Source organism: Oratosquilla oratoria, chromosome 26 (genome assembly GCF_046742065.1).
Source record: "Oratosquilla oratoria isolate Oo_2021 chromosome 26, ASM4674206v1, whole genome shotgun sequence".
NCBI classification, from domain to species: Eukaryota; Metazoa; Arthropoda; class Malacostraca; order Stomatopoda; family Squillidae; genus Oratosquilla; species Oratosquilla oratoria.
In genome coordinates, this window is record NC_134802.1 from 43,348,044 (window position 1) to 43,363,043 (window position 15,000).

The 15,000-nt window shown below is 40.9% G+C and overlaps 1 protein-coding gene across 7 annotated transcripts in view; it reads right to left on the reverse strand.

The window, feature by feature from the left end:
- LOC143039494 (uncharacterized) overlaps window positions 1-15,000 on the reverse strand; it is a 957,356-nt gene that overhangs the window by 114,579 nt on the left and 827,777 nt on the right. For all 7 annotated transcript variants that reach the window (XM_076209611.1, XM_076209609.1, XM_076209610.1 and 4 more), the window contains one exon: window positions 10,196-10,269. In XM_076209611.1, the coding sequence (XP_076065726.1) occupies window positions 10,196-10,269 (74 nt within the window). The remainder of the gene's footprint in view (window positions 1-10,195; window positions 10,270-15,000) is intronic.

The window sequence follows — 15,000 nt, forward strand, 5'->3', positions numbered from 1 at the left end:
TACACTCCAACACTGGACGAAATCCAAATGAATAGTTGGAATCCAACCACTCTTAATTAGTGTAACCGTAGCTTCATGCGCCAATCCGGTGGCTGTTGCCTGTTACCTGGGGGCCGTGGGTGTTTTGGAAGAGAGGTCTGGGGTTATGGATGGATGGATTGATTGAACACATACTTCCGGGGTGTTAATTGACTGTGAACCTCTCTCTCTCTCTCTCTATCTATCTCTAACCTCTGGGATAGCGTCCATCTGTTTCACTGATAACTCACTCCGGTGGTACTTAGGACGCTTCCTGACTCTCACCAACAACACTATCTGCCTCCACAGACAACCCATTCTCTGTAAATCTTCATCCTTCAAATATTTCACCCTACGGTTAATTCTCTCTTTCACAAAATGAAAAATATCAAATTCCAATTAGACACGACCATATAATGTTCTTACATGAAACGATTCTTTCTTTGTACTCAAGAAAAAAATTCCTTTCATGCATCCAGATGAAAATAGGCAATTACAAGGTCCACGAATTTTTTCCAAAGCCTGAAGGTATTAATTATGTTACTTTTTTCATTTTTCCTAATCATGAAAGTCCGTGTCGAGTGTTAATAACGTAATCGAATTTATTTTTCTAACTTCCTCTTCCCGAGTGAAATGACGCAGTCCACGCTACACATATAAAGTATTTCGTGAGTGTTTACCAGCGTTTCTATCCTTGGGGGCAATATATCGCGCCGAAGATGCTGAAGTCTGAGACGGTCAAGGAGATATTATTTAAGGAGGGCAACAGAACGAATAGGTACACGCGGTCAAGATTTTTTGAGTGGATAATATTTTCTGCCAACAAAACCACGCTGCGCGATCCTAGTCCATAGGAATACAACCTAACTCACTAAAATATTGACTGCATAGAGCTTATGTACTCAATAACCCATTACTAAATTCCAAGCCTCCCGTCAATCTGTACTCATTAATGATTTCATTATCTAGGTCATTTGGGTGAATAATGGAAAACACCTGGATTTAATGCACGGGTGAACGTGTCCGAATGTGACCGATTGTTTTCCATAGAATCCCACCTGGACGCGACTTTTGCAACTGAGGCTGTCGACTGAGCGAATTCAATTAGAGTTATGGTCCGTATTGTACGGGCACCATTTTACATTCCTTGATCGATGTGAATGGACCAACTGCTCGAACTGCTCACTGTCTTCTGACTAAATTTCAACCGAATACATAACCACTGCCAGCCGAGGATTCAGACTATTTATTATTAGTTATTATCATTATTATTATTATTATTATTATTATTATTATTATTTCTATCCAGTTTTAGAACTGACCGGGTTGACACTTGTGGATAATTGATGCTGTACCAATGTATTTTACGTAACATTGCATATTTGTATTGTACCACAGTGTGTTGAGTACCAGCAGAACATATAAGCAATATTACTGTCAAATACAATGTATGGACCTCCCTTATATAACATATTTAATGTCCATTTATGGAACCCCATCTGTATGGCAACATGATATGGGCCCATGTCCTCAGTATCCGACCGGCTTGTGTACAGTCGACACTTATGCGACTCTGTTACTGGCTTGCTAGGATGAACCTTCTTTTACAACCTGGATTTTTTATTATTATTTTTTTTTCAACGTCACAAGTACCTCCATGTCTTCAGTCTCCTAATCTCTACTCTCACACTCTCACCAATCTTTCTAGGTTTGGTTGTACTAAATTTTTACTGGTTTGAATTATATTATAAATTAACATTCTACGGAGGTGATAATACGGAGAGCGGAATGTAGTAACACATGTGTGAAACTACAATGTACTCCACTACCTGCTTCTATTTTCTCCGATAGTAAATTACAGTTTGAGATGATACGATGTTCATTCTTTCCTAGTTCTCCAGGAGAGAGATCATATCTCAATCAGGGCGCTGGTAGCGGGAAGGAGTTCTCTCCCATAGACTCCAATGGAACCTTCCATGCGGCCCCGTGTGAAAGGCTCCATTGAAAAGTACATGCGGCAAGTAGTTCTTGCCACAAGTGACGGCGGCCACAGACTCCGTGCCATGGAGTACCAAGCTACGCCCTCGCCTCGTATGCACGATGACCCGAGTTCGAGCCCACCGGTGCACACCGCTTACCCTGGCAAGTGTGGAGACACGTATAGGAGCAAAGGTGACGGCTTCGGCCGCGTCCTGACGTAAGCATTCGCCCTCAGCCTCACTTCACCTTCTATTTATAAGAGCAGGACTATGGGCAGGTGCTTGGGTGGGGGCCAACGTAAACGGCGAGGGTCTCTGGCGCTCTCGACAACGAAAACATTCCCTCCCCTACTTGAATTTTATTGCCGAGATGCGACGCCACTCCTCTCCTGGCGCCGGTACAAGCGATGACGTTTGTGGATATAGACAGAAAGAGAGAGAGAGAGAGAGAGAGAGAGAGAGAGAGAGAGAGAGAGAGAGAGAGAGAGAGAGAGAGAGAGAAAGAGCTGCAACAATTCGGTTTTATGGCTTCTTTGCATGTATACCTTAAATATCTTCTGGTGCATTATTCCTAAACGATCTGAGAGAGAGAGAAAGAGAAAGAGAGAGAGAGAGAGAGAGAGAGAGAGAGAGAGAGAGAGAGAGAGAGAGAGAGAGCGAGAGCGAGAGAGAGAGAGAGAGAGGTCCTCAAACACAAGCAGACCACATCTATTTTGACTTAGTGTATTCTGATCTGATGGTGTTGGTTGTCAATATTGCTGAGTCGCTGAATTGGAATTCTGATCTCAATGAGTGTCGGATTCCAATCCCTCCCGGTTTCTTTTTCAGTTTTTGTTTTTTGACAAATCTTCGTCGGGTTTAAGATGATCTATATCTTTCTTCGAGACGTGTTACTTATAAAATTGTTCTACTTATCAAGTTGTTTGCGCTTCCAGAAGCTGATGAAGAGACGATGGATGCAGTGTTGACAGCACATAAATGAAATGTCACGCAAAAATTGTGAATAAACGAATAAGCAGATGAACAAGTAAATAACCCAAGTGTCATTTGTCACTGAGGCCAACAATATTATTAATTATTATCATTACGAGCCCCCGGCTGTGCCCGTCCCGGCTTCGCCAGGGGCTCGGCTTCGCCTTTAGCGAACTTCGGCGCCTAGCTGCTGATCGTTCAAGGACTTATCATTCTGTTTAATCGTCTTCGACTAATCTTCCCTGTTGTAGCCTTTCCTTCTGATTGGCTTGTCTTCAGTCGTAACGTCATGTCGCTTCTTCTTCTGAATGGCTGCTCCTCAATTGTGACATCATGTCTCTTCTTTTGATTGGCTGCTGCTCAGTTGTGACGTCATGTCTCTTCTTCTGATTGGCTGGTCCTCAGTTGTGACGTCACGCAACATTTTCAGATTATTTTCTATGTACTATTATTATATTATTTTCTATTATTATAATTATTATTATTATATTATCATCATTATTATTATTACTATTACCTTTATCCTCTTTTTTTTCTGAGCGGAGACTAGTTTCCAATGGAAGAGGAGGTAGAAGTTGACAAAAGAAGAAGAAAAGAACGAAAAGAAAACTAGAAAATGGAGAACGACACAGGAGACGATGTACAAAAGAAGCAAAGGGAGAAAGAAGAAGAAGAAGAAGAAGAAAGTTGAAATTGAAAGAGTGGAGAGTTAAAAAAGCAAAGGAGAAGTGAAGAAAAAAGGACATATGGTTGAGCAGAGGAGAAACTGGGAGTGGAAAGGTGAAGAGAAGGAAGGAAAAAAGTTGGAGTGGTTGTTCAGAAGACTTGTATGGAGACAAAGGACGCGTTAGAAACTTAATTCTGATCTGAGGGGTTTGTTCGGATAAGGTGGAAGAAGATGAAAAGGAGGAGGAGGAGTATGAGGTGGAAGATGAGGTGGAACAGGAGGAGGAGGAGGACGAGAAGGAGGAGGAGGAGGAGGAGGAGGACGAGGAGGAGGAGGAGTATACTGGGTCTTTTTACTACGGAATAATACTGGGTCTGTTTACTAATAAGGAATAATAATGAGTCTGTTTACTATGAATAATATTGGGTCTATCTACAAAGTCATAATACTGTGTAAGTTTACTAAGGATTAATACTGTGTAAGTTTACTAAGGATTAATACTGGGTCTGTTTACTAAAAAATAATACTGGGTCTGTTTACTAAGGAATAATACTGGTTTTGTTTACTATGGTCTAATAATGGGTCTGTTTACTATGGAATAATAATGGGTCTGTTTACTAAGGAATAACATTGGGTCTATTTACTAAGGAATAATAATTTCTCTCTTTACTAAGGAATAACAATGGGTCTGTTTACTACAGAATAATACTAGGTTTTACAGCAAACTAAGTTCCCTCACTACCGAGACGAATAGCCTGACGTGAAGCAACAGAAAAAGAAAAGTACCATGAGGTACTCAAGAGACTAATCGAGTAGAAAAAAGAAAATAAATAAATAATATAAAAAGAAGGGGAAGGTGACATCCTGTTCCCGTTTTTCCATTACAAAGGGCCGAAGACAAAGGTTTCGTGTACATTCTGGTAGCTTTACAAAATATCTACACAAAAGAGTTACAGTTTAGGAACTTTGTACACAACGGTATCTCGTCTCACCAATGGATCTCTCTCTCTCTCTCTCTCTCTCTATATATATATATATATATATATATATATATATATATATATATATATTCATCTTATCAACTTCCTTAACTTTTTCCATTTAATTCTTTGCAAACACAATCGAGACTAACAGGAACTCGATGGAAGCATATTCGGAGATCGATACGCTGTCGGGCTAAGGACTCGAACCTCAGCCCGACAGCGTATCAGTCTCCGAATATGCTTTTATCGAGCTCCTGTTAGTTTCGATCGTGTTTGAAAGGAATTTAAATGGAAAAAGTTAATATGGTTGATTAGATGAAAAGCTATGTACTGGGGATCATTCAGTGTTGTTAAATATATGTATATCATATATATATATATATATATATATATATATATATATATATATTATATAAATATATATATATATCTATTTATATCTATATATATTTATATATATATATATATATATATATATATATATATATTATCAACCACAGTACACTTTAATTCTAAGCCATCAACATCGAGACTCGAGGAGGTCAACATGCAGAAATAGAAACGTGGTACGGCCAAGGACTCGAACCTGGGCTAGCACGTGACAAGTGTTAGTGACTTAGCCGATTGAGTCATCCCGCTCAGCAGCCTGGTGCTACGCTACTACAGTGTGTCTGAACCGGATCACTAACTTCGCCAGAAAAATACACCGAGAGAAGAACGGCCAAATCCGATTACACTTTTCCAAAATCCAAGTGGTTCTGGAAAAGTCCAAACGGGATATAATAAAGAGCAAAATAAGAGTTTGCAAGAGCAGGTGAGACGAACAGGGTCTGGCACGTTCCATTCGTAAACAAAACACAAATTACGAACGGCCCTCCTGGACGGAAGCTTGTTCGGTGAGATTCCGTTCCAAAAGCGGAAAAAAATATCTAATAAAGTAATCAAAGAGCGAAATATGTATGGCAAGAATAAAGATGATCCGATAAGCTTTCAAAGGAGGGGAGGGGGGAAATATTAAAAACAGATCTCCGTTTCTTGAGTAATAATGAAGCCGACACGGTCATTATGAACTGTAACTTAATGAACGGTATTTGACCAGCGAGAGAGCGTAGGGGGATCACCGCGGGGCAATAAAGTGGAGCAAGGATGCCATGACGAAAAGGAAGGAAGGAAGGAAAAAAAAGGAATGAAGGAGGGAGGAAAGAAAGGAAAAGGTAGGAAGGAAAGAAGGAAGAAAGGTAAAGGAGGGAAGGAAGGAGGGAAGAAAGGAAAAGGTAGGAAGGAAAGACGGGCGAAAGGAAAAGGAAGGAAGGAAGGAAGGAAGGAAGGAAGGAGTGGAAAAGGAAGGAAAGAGAAAAGAAAAGAGAAGGAAAGAAGAAATGAAAGAAGGTGAGAAGAAAGGAATAGGAAAGAAGGAAGGAAAGTGTGAAGAAAGGAAAACGCAGGAAAGAGAGAAGGAATAGGGAAAGAGGAAAGAAAGGAAAAGGAAGTAAGGAAAGAAGGAAGGGAGGAAAGTGAGAAGAAAGGAAACGGAAGGCAGGAAGGAAGGGGGGAATGACGGAAAGAGGTAAGAAAAGAAAAGGAAGGAAGGAAAGAAGGAATTAAGGAAAGGGGGAACAAAGGAAAAGGAAAGACAGAAAGGAGGAATGAAGGAAGGAGGTAAAAAAGGAAAAAGAAGGACGGAAGGAAGGAAAGAAGGAATGAAGGTAAGGGGGAACAAAGGAAAAGGAAGGAAGGAAAGGATGAATGAAGGAAGGAGGTAAGAAAGGAAAAGGAATGAAGGAATGAAAGAAGGAATGGAGAAGAAAGGAAAAGGAATGAAGAAAAGGAGGAATGAAGGAAGGAGGTAAGAAAGGAAAAGGAAGAAAAAAAGAGGAATGAAATGAGGGAAGAGAGGAAAAGGAATGAAGAAAAGGAGGAATGAAGGAAGGAGGTAAGAAAGGAAAAGGAAGAAAAAAAAGAGGATTGAAATGAGGGAAGAGAGGAAAAGTAGGGAAGGCAGGAAAGAAGGAATGAAGAAAGGAGGGAAGAAAGGAAACGGAAGGACAGAAGGAAGGAAGGAAGAAAGGAGGGAAGAATGGAAGAAAGGAAATGGAAGAAAGGAAAGAAAGAGGGAAGAAGGGGAGAGAGGAAAAGGAAGGAAGGAAGGAAGGAATGAAGGAAGAAAGAAAAAGGTAGGAAGGAAAGGAGTAATGAAGGAAGGAGGGAAGGAAGGAAAGGAGGGAAGAGGGAAGGAGGGAAGGAAGGAAATGGATGAAAGGTCTGTTTGAAGATGAAAACCAGACGGGGCGGAAGGAAGGAGGGAAGGAAGGAAGGAAGGAAGGAAGGAGGGAAGGAAGGAGGGAAGGAAGGAAGAAGAACAAATTAACGGAACAAGCTATTCCGTAACGAGTTAAGGAGGGAAGAAGAAGAGAAACGGACGGAATGTATAGATCAGACAAATTTAAGTTTAAGAAGAAAACAGGAAAGAAATAGTTTACCAACAAAGTAGTTAATGAATGGAATAAACTTAGTGACTATGCAGTGAGCGCTGAAACAAATGATTGCTTTACGAGAAGATGAGATAACTTCATCTATAGGGATGGCAGGTGGTAAGAGACATGGAACTGACAAGTGTAGGCCTTAGGGTCTGTTGCAGTCCATTCTTATGTTCTTATGAAACTATCCGGATGACCTTGATATTGACTGAGAGAAAACGAGAAATTATTTTTTTCCTGGAGGAGGAGGAGGAGGAGGAGGAGGGGAGCTGGGGGGGAGGCGAGACGATGATGAGGGGAGAGAGGGGAGAGAGGGGTGGAGAGAGAGAGAGAGAGAGAGAGAGAGAGAGAGAGAGAGAGAGAGAGAGAGAGAGAGAGAGAGAGAGAGAGAGAGAGAGAGAGGTGAAGAGGAAGAGGGTGAGAATTAGAAAGAGAACATCGGAAGAGGGAGGGAGAAAGGGTAGGTGGGTGAGAAAGATGTAGAGGAGGGAGAGGAGATAGGGCGAGAGAGAGGGAGAGGGAGAGTGAAGGCCGAGAAATGAGATCATTACATAAGGAGGAGGTCCTTGAAGAAAAGGAAGAAGGAGAAGGAGGAGGAGGAGGAGGTGAGGAAGATGAAGAGGAAGAGTAAGAAGAAGAAAAAAAAGAGGAGAAGAAGAAAAAGAGGAGGAAGAAAAAGCAGACAAAGAAGAGGCAGGCGAAGAAAAAGAATAAGGCGGAGTTCGGAGGAGAAGGATAAGAAGACGACGACGAAGAAGGAAAAAACAGAAGGAGTAGGAGGAGAAGGAGAAGAAAGAGAAAAAGAGGAAGAAGAAGAAACTGACAAAGAAGAGGAGGGAAAAGAAAAAGGAGGAGAAGAAAAAGAGAAAAAAGAAAGAAGAGGAAGGAGAAGAAGAAAAGGAAGAAGGGGGAAGAGGAGGGGGAGATGAAGAAGAGGAGGAGGAAGAAAAGGAAGAAGGGGGAAGAGGAGGGGGAGATGGAGAAGAGGAGGAAGAAGAAGAAGAAAAAGAGGAGGAGGAAGAAGCACACAAAAAAGAGGAAGTAGAAGAGGAAAAAGGAGGAGAAGAAGAAAAAGAGGAAGAAAAAGGAGACAAAGAAGAAGAAAAAGAAGAAGGAGGAGGAGGAGAAGGATAAGAATAAGACGACGGAGAAGGAAAAAGCAGAAGAAGGAGGAGAAGATGGAGAAAGAGAAAAAGACGAAGAAGGAAAAAAAACAGAAGATGTAGGAGGAGGAGGAGGAGGAGGAGGAGGAGGAGGAGGAGGAGACGACGAAGAAGGAAAAAGCAGAAGTAGGAGGAGAAGAAGGAGAAGATAGAGAAAAAGACGAAGAAGAAAAAAAACAAGAAGATGTAGGAGGAGGAGAAGGAGAAGAAAGAAAAGAAGACGAAGAAGAAGAAAAATAGAAAAAGACGAAGGGGGAAATCAAAGGCTTCGTCGCACAAACACACGCGATGAAATTCAAATTGTCAGAGTGCGATACTGTAATTAATCCACAATATTTAATTGTGCGCAATCCGTGATGCTCAGCTGTCTTGTTTTCATGGAAATGTTCTCGATCTTTTAATGGGGGATCCAAATACAGGACAGGAGAGGAAGGGACGGGACGGGACGGGACGGGATTTCGACCCAAAACGGACAAGAGTGGAGAGGAGGGTGAGGAAAAAGAAGAAGTGGAGAAGAGAAGGGGGTGGAGGAAGAAGAGGAGGTGGAGGAAGAGGAAGTGGAGGAAGGAGGAGGGGGAGAGTAGGGAGAGGAGGAGGAGGAAGAGGAGGAGGAGGAGAAGAGGAGGAAGAGAAGGGAGGCAGGAGGAAGAGGAGGAGGAGAGGAGGCGGAAATGGAGGAAGAGGAGAAAAGGAGGAAGAACAGGAGGAAGAGGTGGAGAAAGAGGAAGGAAAGGAGTTGGAGGAGGAGAGGAGGAAGAGGAGGTGGAGGAGGAGGAATAGAAGGGAGAGAGGAGGAAGAAAAGGAGATTAGGTGGAAGAGGAGGAAGAGGACAAAAGGAAGAAGGAGAGGAGGAAGAAGAGGAGGAAGAGGTGAAGAAAGAGGGAGGAGAGAAGGAAGAGGAGGTGGAGGAGGAGAGTAGGAAGGGGAGGAGAAAGAAGAGGAGAGAGCAGAGGATCAAGAGGCAAAATGGAGCAAGTATGGGTGGGAATAGAGAGCAATATTCAAGCGGAAACCGAAGTACTTTTGATAACATGTGGGTTGTATAGACCAAGTGGGGACCTGACACTAAATCGTAACACACATTTCCAAGTTCAGCGTGATCCGACGCTGAATGACTGCCGTAATCAAACCTAATGAAATGAGAGATAATTATGCACCGCGGGGGCTTGCCCACGCGGTATATATATACGGCTTCGGGCCGCTTGTCAAACCAGTTCGTACCTAACTAAATACAGGACAAGAACTCACTGACCCTTTCCTTCTCCCCGAAGCACTGACTGCTGACGTCTTATGTAATTAACACTTTAAGGGGGAGGGCTTTTGGTAACAACCCAACAGACCAGGAACACGTAACACACCTTTGCGACTGAAGATTAATCTTAACTCAAAGGAGATTACCACTTTTAACTTCTACAATCCTTCCTTGATCATCTCTACGGCTCAACCTCTTTGGCGAAATATTGTCCCCAAGGATAGAAGCGCTGGTGATGCAGTTCTTAATCTAAATCCTCTTCTTGTCGAAGAACAGACACCGGAAGAAAAAAATTCCTGACACAAAAATTACAAACTTTGTTTTCAGAGAGCGATTAATGTAGTAAGAAAGGACATCAGTTCCTTTGTCAATAGAAAGCCGCTGTGTTTTATTCTAATTCTATTCAGATATCATCTTTTGTTCCTCTGCGTGCGAGTAACTTGTCAGTCAATTTTCCTCATTTCTCTTCTTTTCATAATCTCAGCATACTACATTTAGGTGTATATATTTTGTCATAAAAGTTATTTCCCAATATATAAATAAATGACTATATAAATAAATGAATAAACACTCAGAAGGAACTTATCTTTATTGTGTATGGACTTCGACATCAAAGTTTTTACCAATAAATAAATAAATTAATTAATTAATAGATAAATAGATAAACACTTTAAGTTATTTACCTTGATTGTTGGCACCTTCCTCAGCATCATAAAATGCTTCCTCTGCGTCCGAATCGACACTACTCAGGCTCATGCTGCAAAGGACAAAGAAAACCACGCATTAGTATGCTGCAACCAGGAGGCATAAACAGAACCATCATGTTGCAAAGGCAAGAACAGGCAGATGAAGAGGTATATATGCTGTAACGAGAACAGCTATAGAACATGAGAGAACGTTACAAGGATAACAATCTGTTTTCCTTAAAAAAGCGTAGACTCCGAGGTGAACTGATACAGGTCTTTAAGATTCTAAAGGGAATTGACATCAAAAGTGACAAAATTTTCACACTAAATGAGAATCCGACAAGATTTAATGGTCTCAAATTGTCAGGAAATACATTTAATTTCGAAGTGGGTAGAAACAACTTCACCAACCGTGTAGTTAATGAATGGAACAAACTTCCTGCAGAGGCAGAGCAATGTAGTTCAGTCCGAAGCTTTAAGATTCGTTTAAACACCTAAGCAAGATGCTGTAATGACTGCCATTTATTTCATATTATTTATTTGTTTGTTATTGTCTGTTTATAATTATTTGCTTGATTTTCATTTACTATTATTTGCTTGATTTTCATTTATTATTATCTGTTAATTTATTATTATTTACTATTTTCCTGTTTGTTTATCATTGAACTATACCTATGCATTTATTTTGTTTATTATTATTTATGCTGTTATATTTTGTTTATTTATCATTATTATAATTTTTTCGCATCCGACCTAGTTATGAACCAAAAGGTCTCCTGTCGGCATGCTCCTCCTTTGTAATCCTTTGTCATGTATTGCAAACATACGCTGCAAAGCATGAACAGAATCGTCATGCTGCAATGACAAGAACAGACGAATAAAGAGCATATGCTGCAACGACAACAACTACAGAACACGAAAGAACGCAGCATGGACAACGACACTCACAGCATGACTTACTGCAAACATCAAGGGAACATAATAGGACCTTAGTGTGCCGCAATGGATAAGAACACGGTCGTCAAGTTCCTCACAAATCGTGGTGATCCGTCATGGGGGATGTAATGGCTTGATGGGAGGGAGCTGGATGCTAATTACCGTCACACTTGGGTGTAATCAGAGGCAATGTGTAATTGGCCACAGTCACGAGAGCGGACGTGTCAATACTGTGACCGCGAAGCAGCGGTCTCTGGTTCGATTCTGTCTCGGCCAATGCACGTTTGGCATCGATACATCAACTGCGGCGTACCACGAAATTATATTGCCATAATATGCAGGTAAATAAAAAAATAAGATATATAATAGAAACAATAAAAGATATAATTAAAATATATAAAAAAAATCAAACAAACAAATAAATCACAAATAAACAAATAGTATCTAAAATATTCATATAAATAAATAAATGAACAAGAAATAAATCAAATAACTGAATAAACAAATAAACACTACATGAATGAATACATCATTATATACATATATATATATATATATATATATATATATATATATATATATATATATATATATATATATATATATATATATATATATGTATAGATGAAATCAAATAAAACAATATTAATTACAAATTATAACAATAACAATAAGTGATAATAGTAATAATATTATATAGTAATAATTATAATGATAACAAATATTAATGATGATAATAATGATAAAGATAATACTACTAAATAATGATGACGATAACAATAATCCTAATAATTAATAACCAACAATAATGATGATGATGATATTAATATCACAGAATATCAAATGATAATAATTAGTAATTCTGGTGATGATAACAACAACAATAATAATAATAACAACCTACGGTTTCAGAATGAAAATAATTTCAGCTACATTAAATCGGATTCCTATGCTTTGACTTTTATGCATCTATGAAATTATTAAACATAAACGCGCGCGCGCACGCACGTACACACAAATACTTGCACATTACATGTTGACGGGGCAGGAACACATGCATAATGGCCAGAGTTAAACATATTATAATTAATAATCATAATCATTAAGATTCCGATTAATAATTGATAATCAGATAATTCACTATACACATACCCCCTTTGCCCAAGAGGGGCAGAGTGCCCCCCCCCCAGAAACGAATAAAACCGCCTAGCGGCAGTTAAAACAAATAGAAAAGTGCCACCCGGTATGAAAGGGGTTATTTCTCCCATGCCTTAGTCGTGGGTTCGAATCCCGCACCCTTCCCCAATTCCCAGCTATGACTGCATACAATGACTTGCCCCAACAGTACAAGCGTATGGGACAAATGTGACGGCTTCGGCTACTCAGCACCTCCTGGTGTAACCTCCTCACCTTCTCCATAATTAGTACTGGAGTCCTATGTTCATACATAAACTGTCCTTGTTCCTTCTTCATGTATATATAAACTATGCATTTCTGTTTAACTATGTACTTTTTGCACTGAAGATGTAATATACGAAAGCGCTCTACTTCGTTAGTTTCTTTTTTCCAAGTGGTCTACTTTGATTATATATATATATATATATATATATATATATATATATATATATATATATATGTGTGTGTGTGTGTGTGTGTGTGTGTGTGTGTGTGTGTGTGTGTGTGTGTGTGTGCGCGTGTACAACACTGAATGGGTTCCAGTGACTAGAGATACATTTTAATCAACCACAATTCACTTTAATTCTAAGCCATCAACATCGGAAGAACCGTGGAGGCACATGCAGAAATTGAAACGTGGTACGCCCGAGGACTCGAACCAACGGCGTTAAGCACTGGCCATATGCTACCAGTCACGGGGCCGCTTTTTCTTTAATCAGTCTCTTTAATCAGGGGCCTCGTTCTGACCATGCTAGGGGACCCATTTTGACCCTAACCACACAAAGGGGCCCCTTTCTGTCCCTACCCAGGGTCCCTAAAACCCAGCCCCTACCGCATAAAATAAATTGCAAGAAGAAACACGAAAAAAAAGGTCACGGAGTTGAAGGCGATCCCAAGGGTGCAAAGACAATTATCTTCCCCCCCCCACCGCCCCCTCTCCCCCCACCGCCCCCTCTCCCCCTAACGCCGTGCAGTGCAGCAATACACGATTACCTAACATCTTTCTCCCAATTGTTCATTCGTGACTAGGTGGAGTGGGGGTGGGGGGCAAATGGAGGCAGGTGGAGGCAGGTAGACAAGAGATGGAAATAGGTGTTGGAAGGTGGAGAGGTGGAAACAGGTGGAGGCAGGTGGAGAGAGGTGGAAATAAGTGGAGGCAGGTGAAGTGGATGTAGGTAGATGCAGGTGGAGGCAGGTGGAGAGAGGTGGAAACAGGTGGAGGCAGGTGGAGAGAGGTGGAAACAAGTGGAGGCAGGTGGATATAGGTGGAGGCAGGTGGATGTAGGTGGATACAGGTGGAGGCAGGTGGAGAGAGGTGAATGTTGGTGGATACAGGTGGAGAGAGGTGGAAACAGGTGGAGGTAGATGGAGAGGAGGAAACAGGTGGAGGGAGGTGGATACAGGTGGAGACAGGTGGTACCGCTAGCAAACTTCCTGTTCATTTTATTCGTTTGAACTTTGCTGGAATTTATTGGAGAACATTATTATGCCAGCCACCACGGCAAAAATATTGATGAAATTAAAAAGAAAAAAAAATAATAATAATGATAATGATAATAAAAAAATAATAATAATAAATAAAATAAAAACTGATTAAATAAACACAGACTATTGAAAGAAAATCTTTCGCGCCAGAATAAGATAAAACTAAGTCAAGGTACTGAACACCAAGACAAGGTCTTCCGCTAAGTGCCCGATGGTCACTCGGCATCTTGAGAGGGTAAGGGTGCTGGATGTTCTGACACTGATTTGCTCCCGTGTTCGAGTCTTCGAGGACGCTGGTCGATGTAAAAAAAAAAAAAAAAAAAAAAAAAAAAATATATATATATATATATATATATATATATATATATATATATATATAATATATATATATATATATAAACAGAAGGGTCATCCCTGTCTCCCGCTCACAACCCGGGTCAGAAGCAATGCAAGAAGATATAGCACATCCACAGCAGAGCCGCTTAACGATGACCCTCCCTCCGCGTCACTACTGGGTACCATGGGCGCAGCCGGGCGACCTTAAGACAGTGAGAAGAGAGACGGGTGCGGGTGGCGAGGAGAAGCCACGACAAAAGCCTGTCCCCTGTACTTGTTGGGAACAGATCTCCAGTCCGCGTGATTACTACAAGGCGAATATATAGACAGATAACAACGTCTGACCCTACTGAGCTTAAATACTCAGGACTGCATCAGTCTACGTTGAGTTAAGCACTTGGTCAGGTGACGCTGAGGCACTAGTGAGGGCTTTGTCGACATTGGAATGTCCCGTCTGAGAGTGAAGAAGACAATCACGAGTCTATCAAAAGGAACCCCATATGAAGACGGAGCCTTATGGGTAAGATGTTGCGCTTATTTGAGATTCTTTATCAAGTACAGCACCTGATGAAGAGTCTGCGACAAGCCAAACGCCGTGCAAGGCTCCGTACCCACCTGTGGTCTCTATGGATAGATTTGTCGCCAATCACACACAATCATGAGTAACATCACGTGAATAAAATAAAAAAATACACACGTGTGTGTGTGTGTGTGTTTACCTAGTTGTATTATACGAGAAGTGACCCTTCTTTGTATCTCTCAGCATCTAGTGTGTGTGTGTGTGTGTGTGTGTGTGTGTGTGTGTGTGTGTGTGTGTGTGTGTGTGTGTGTGTGTGTGCGTGCTGTCCGTGTGTGAGCTTTATGTGTAC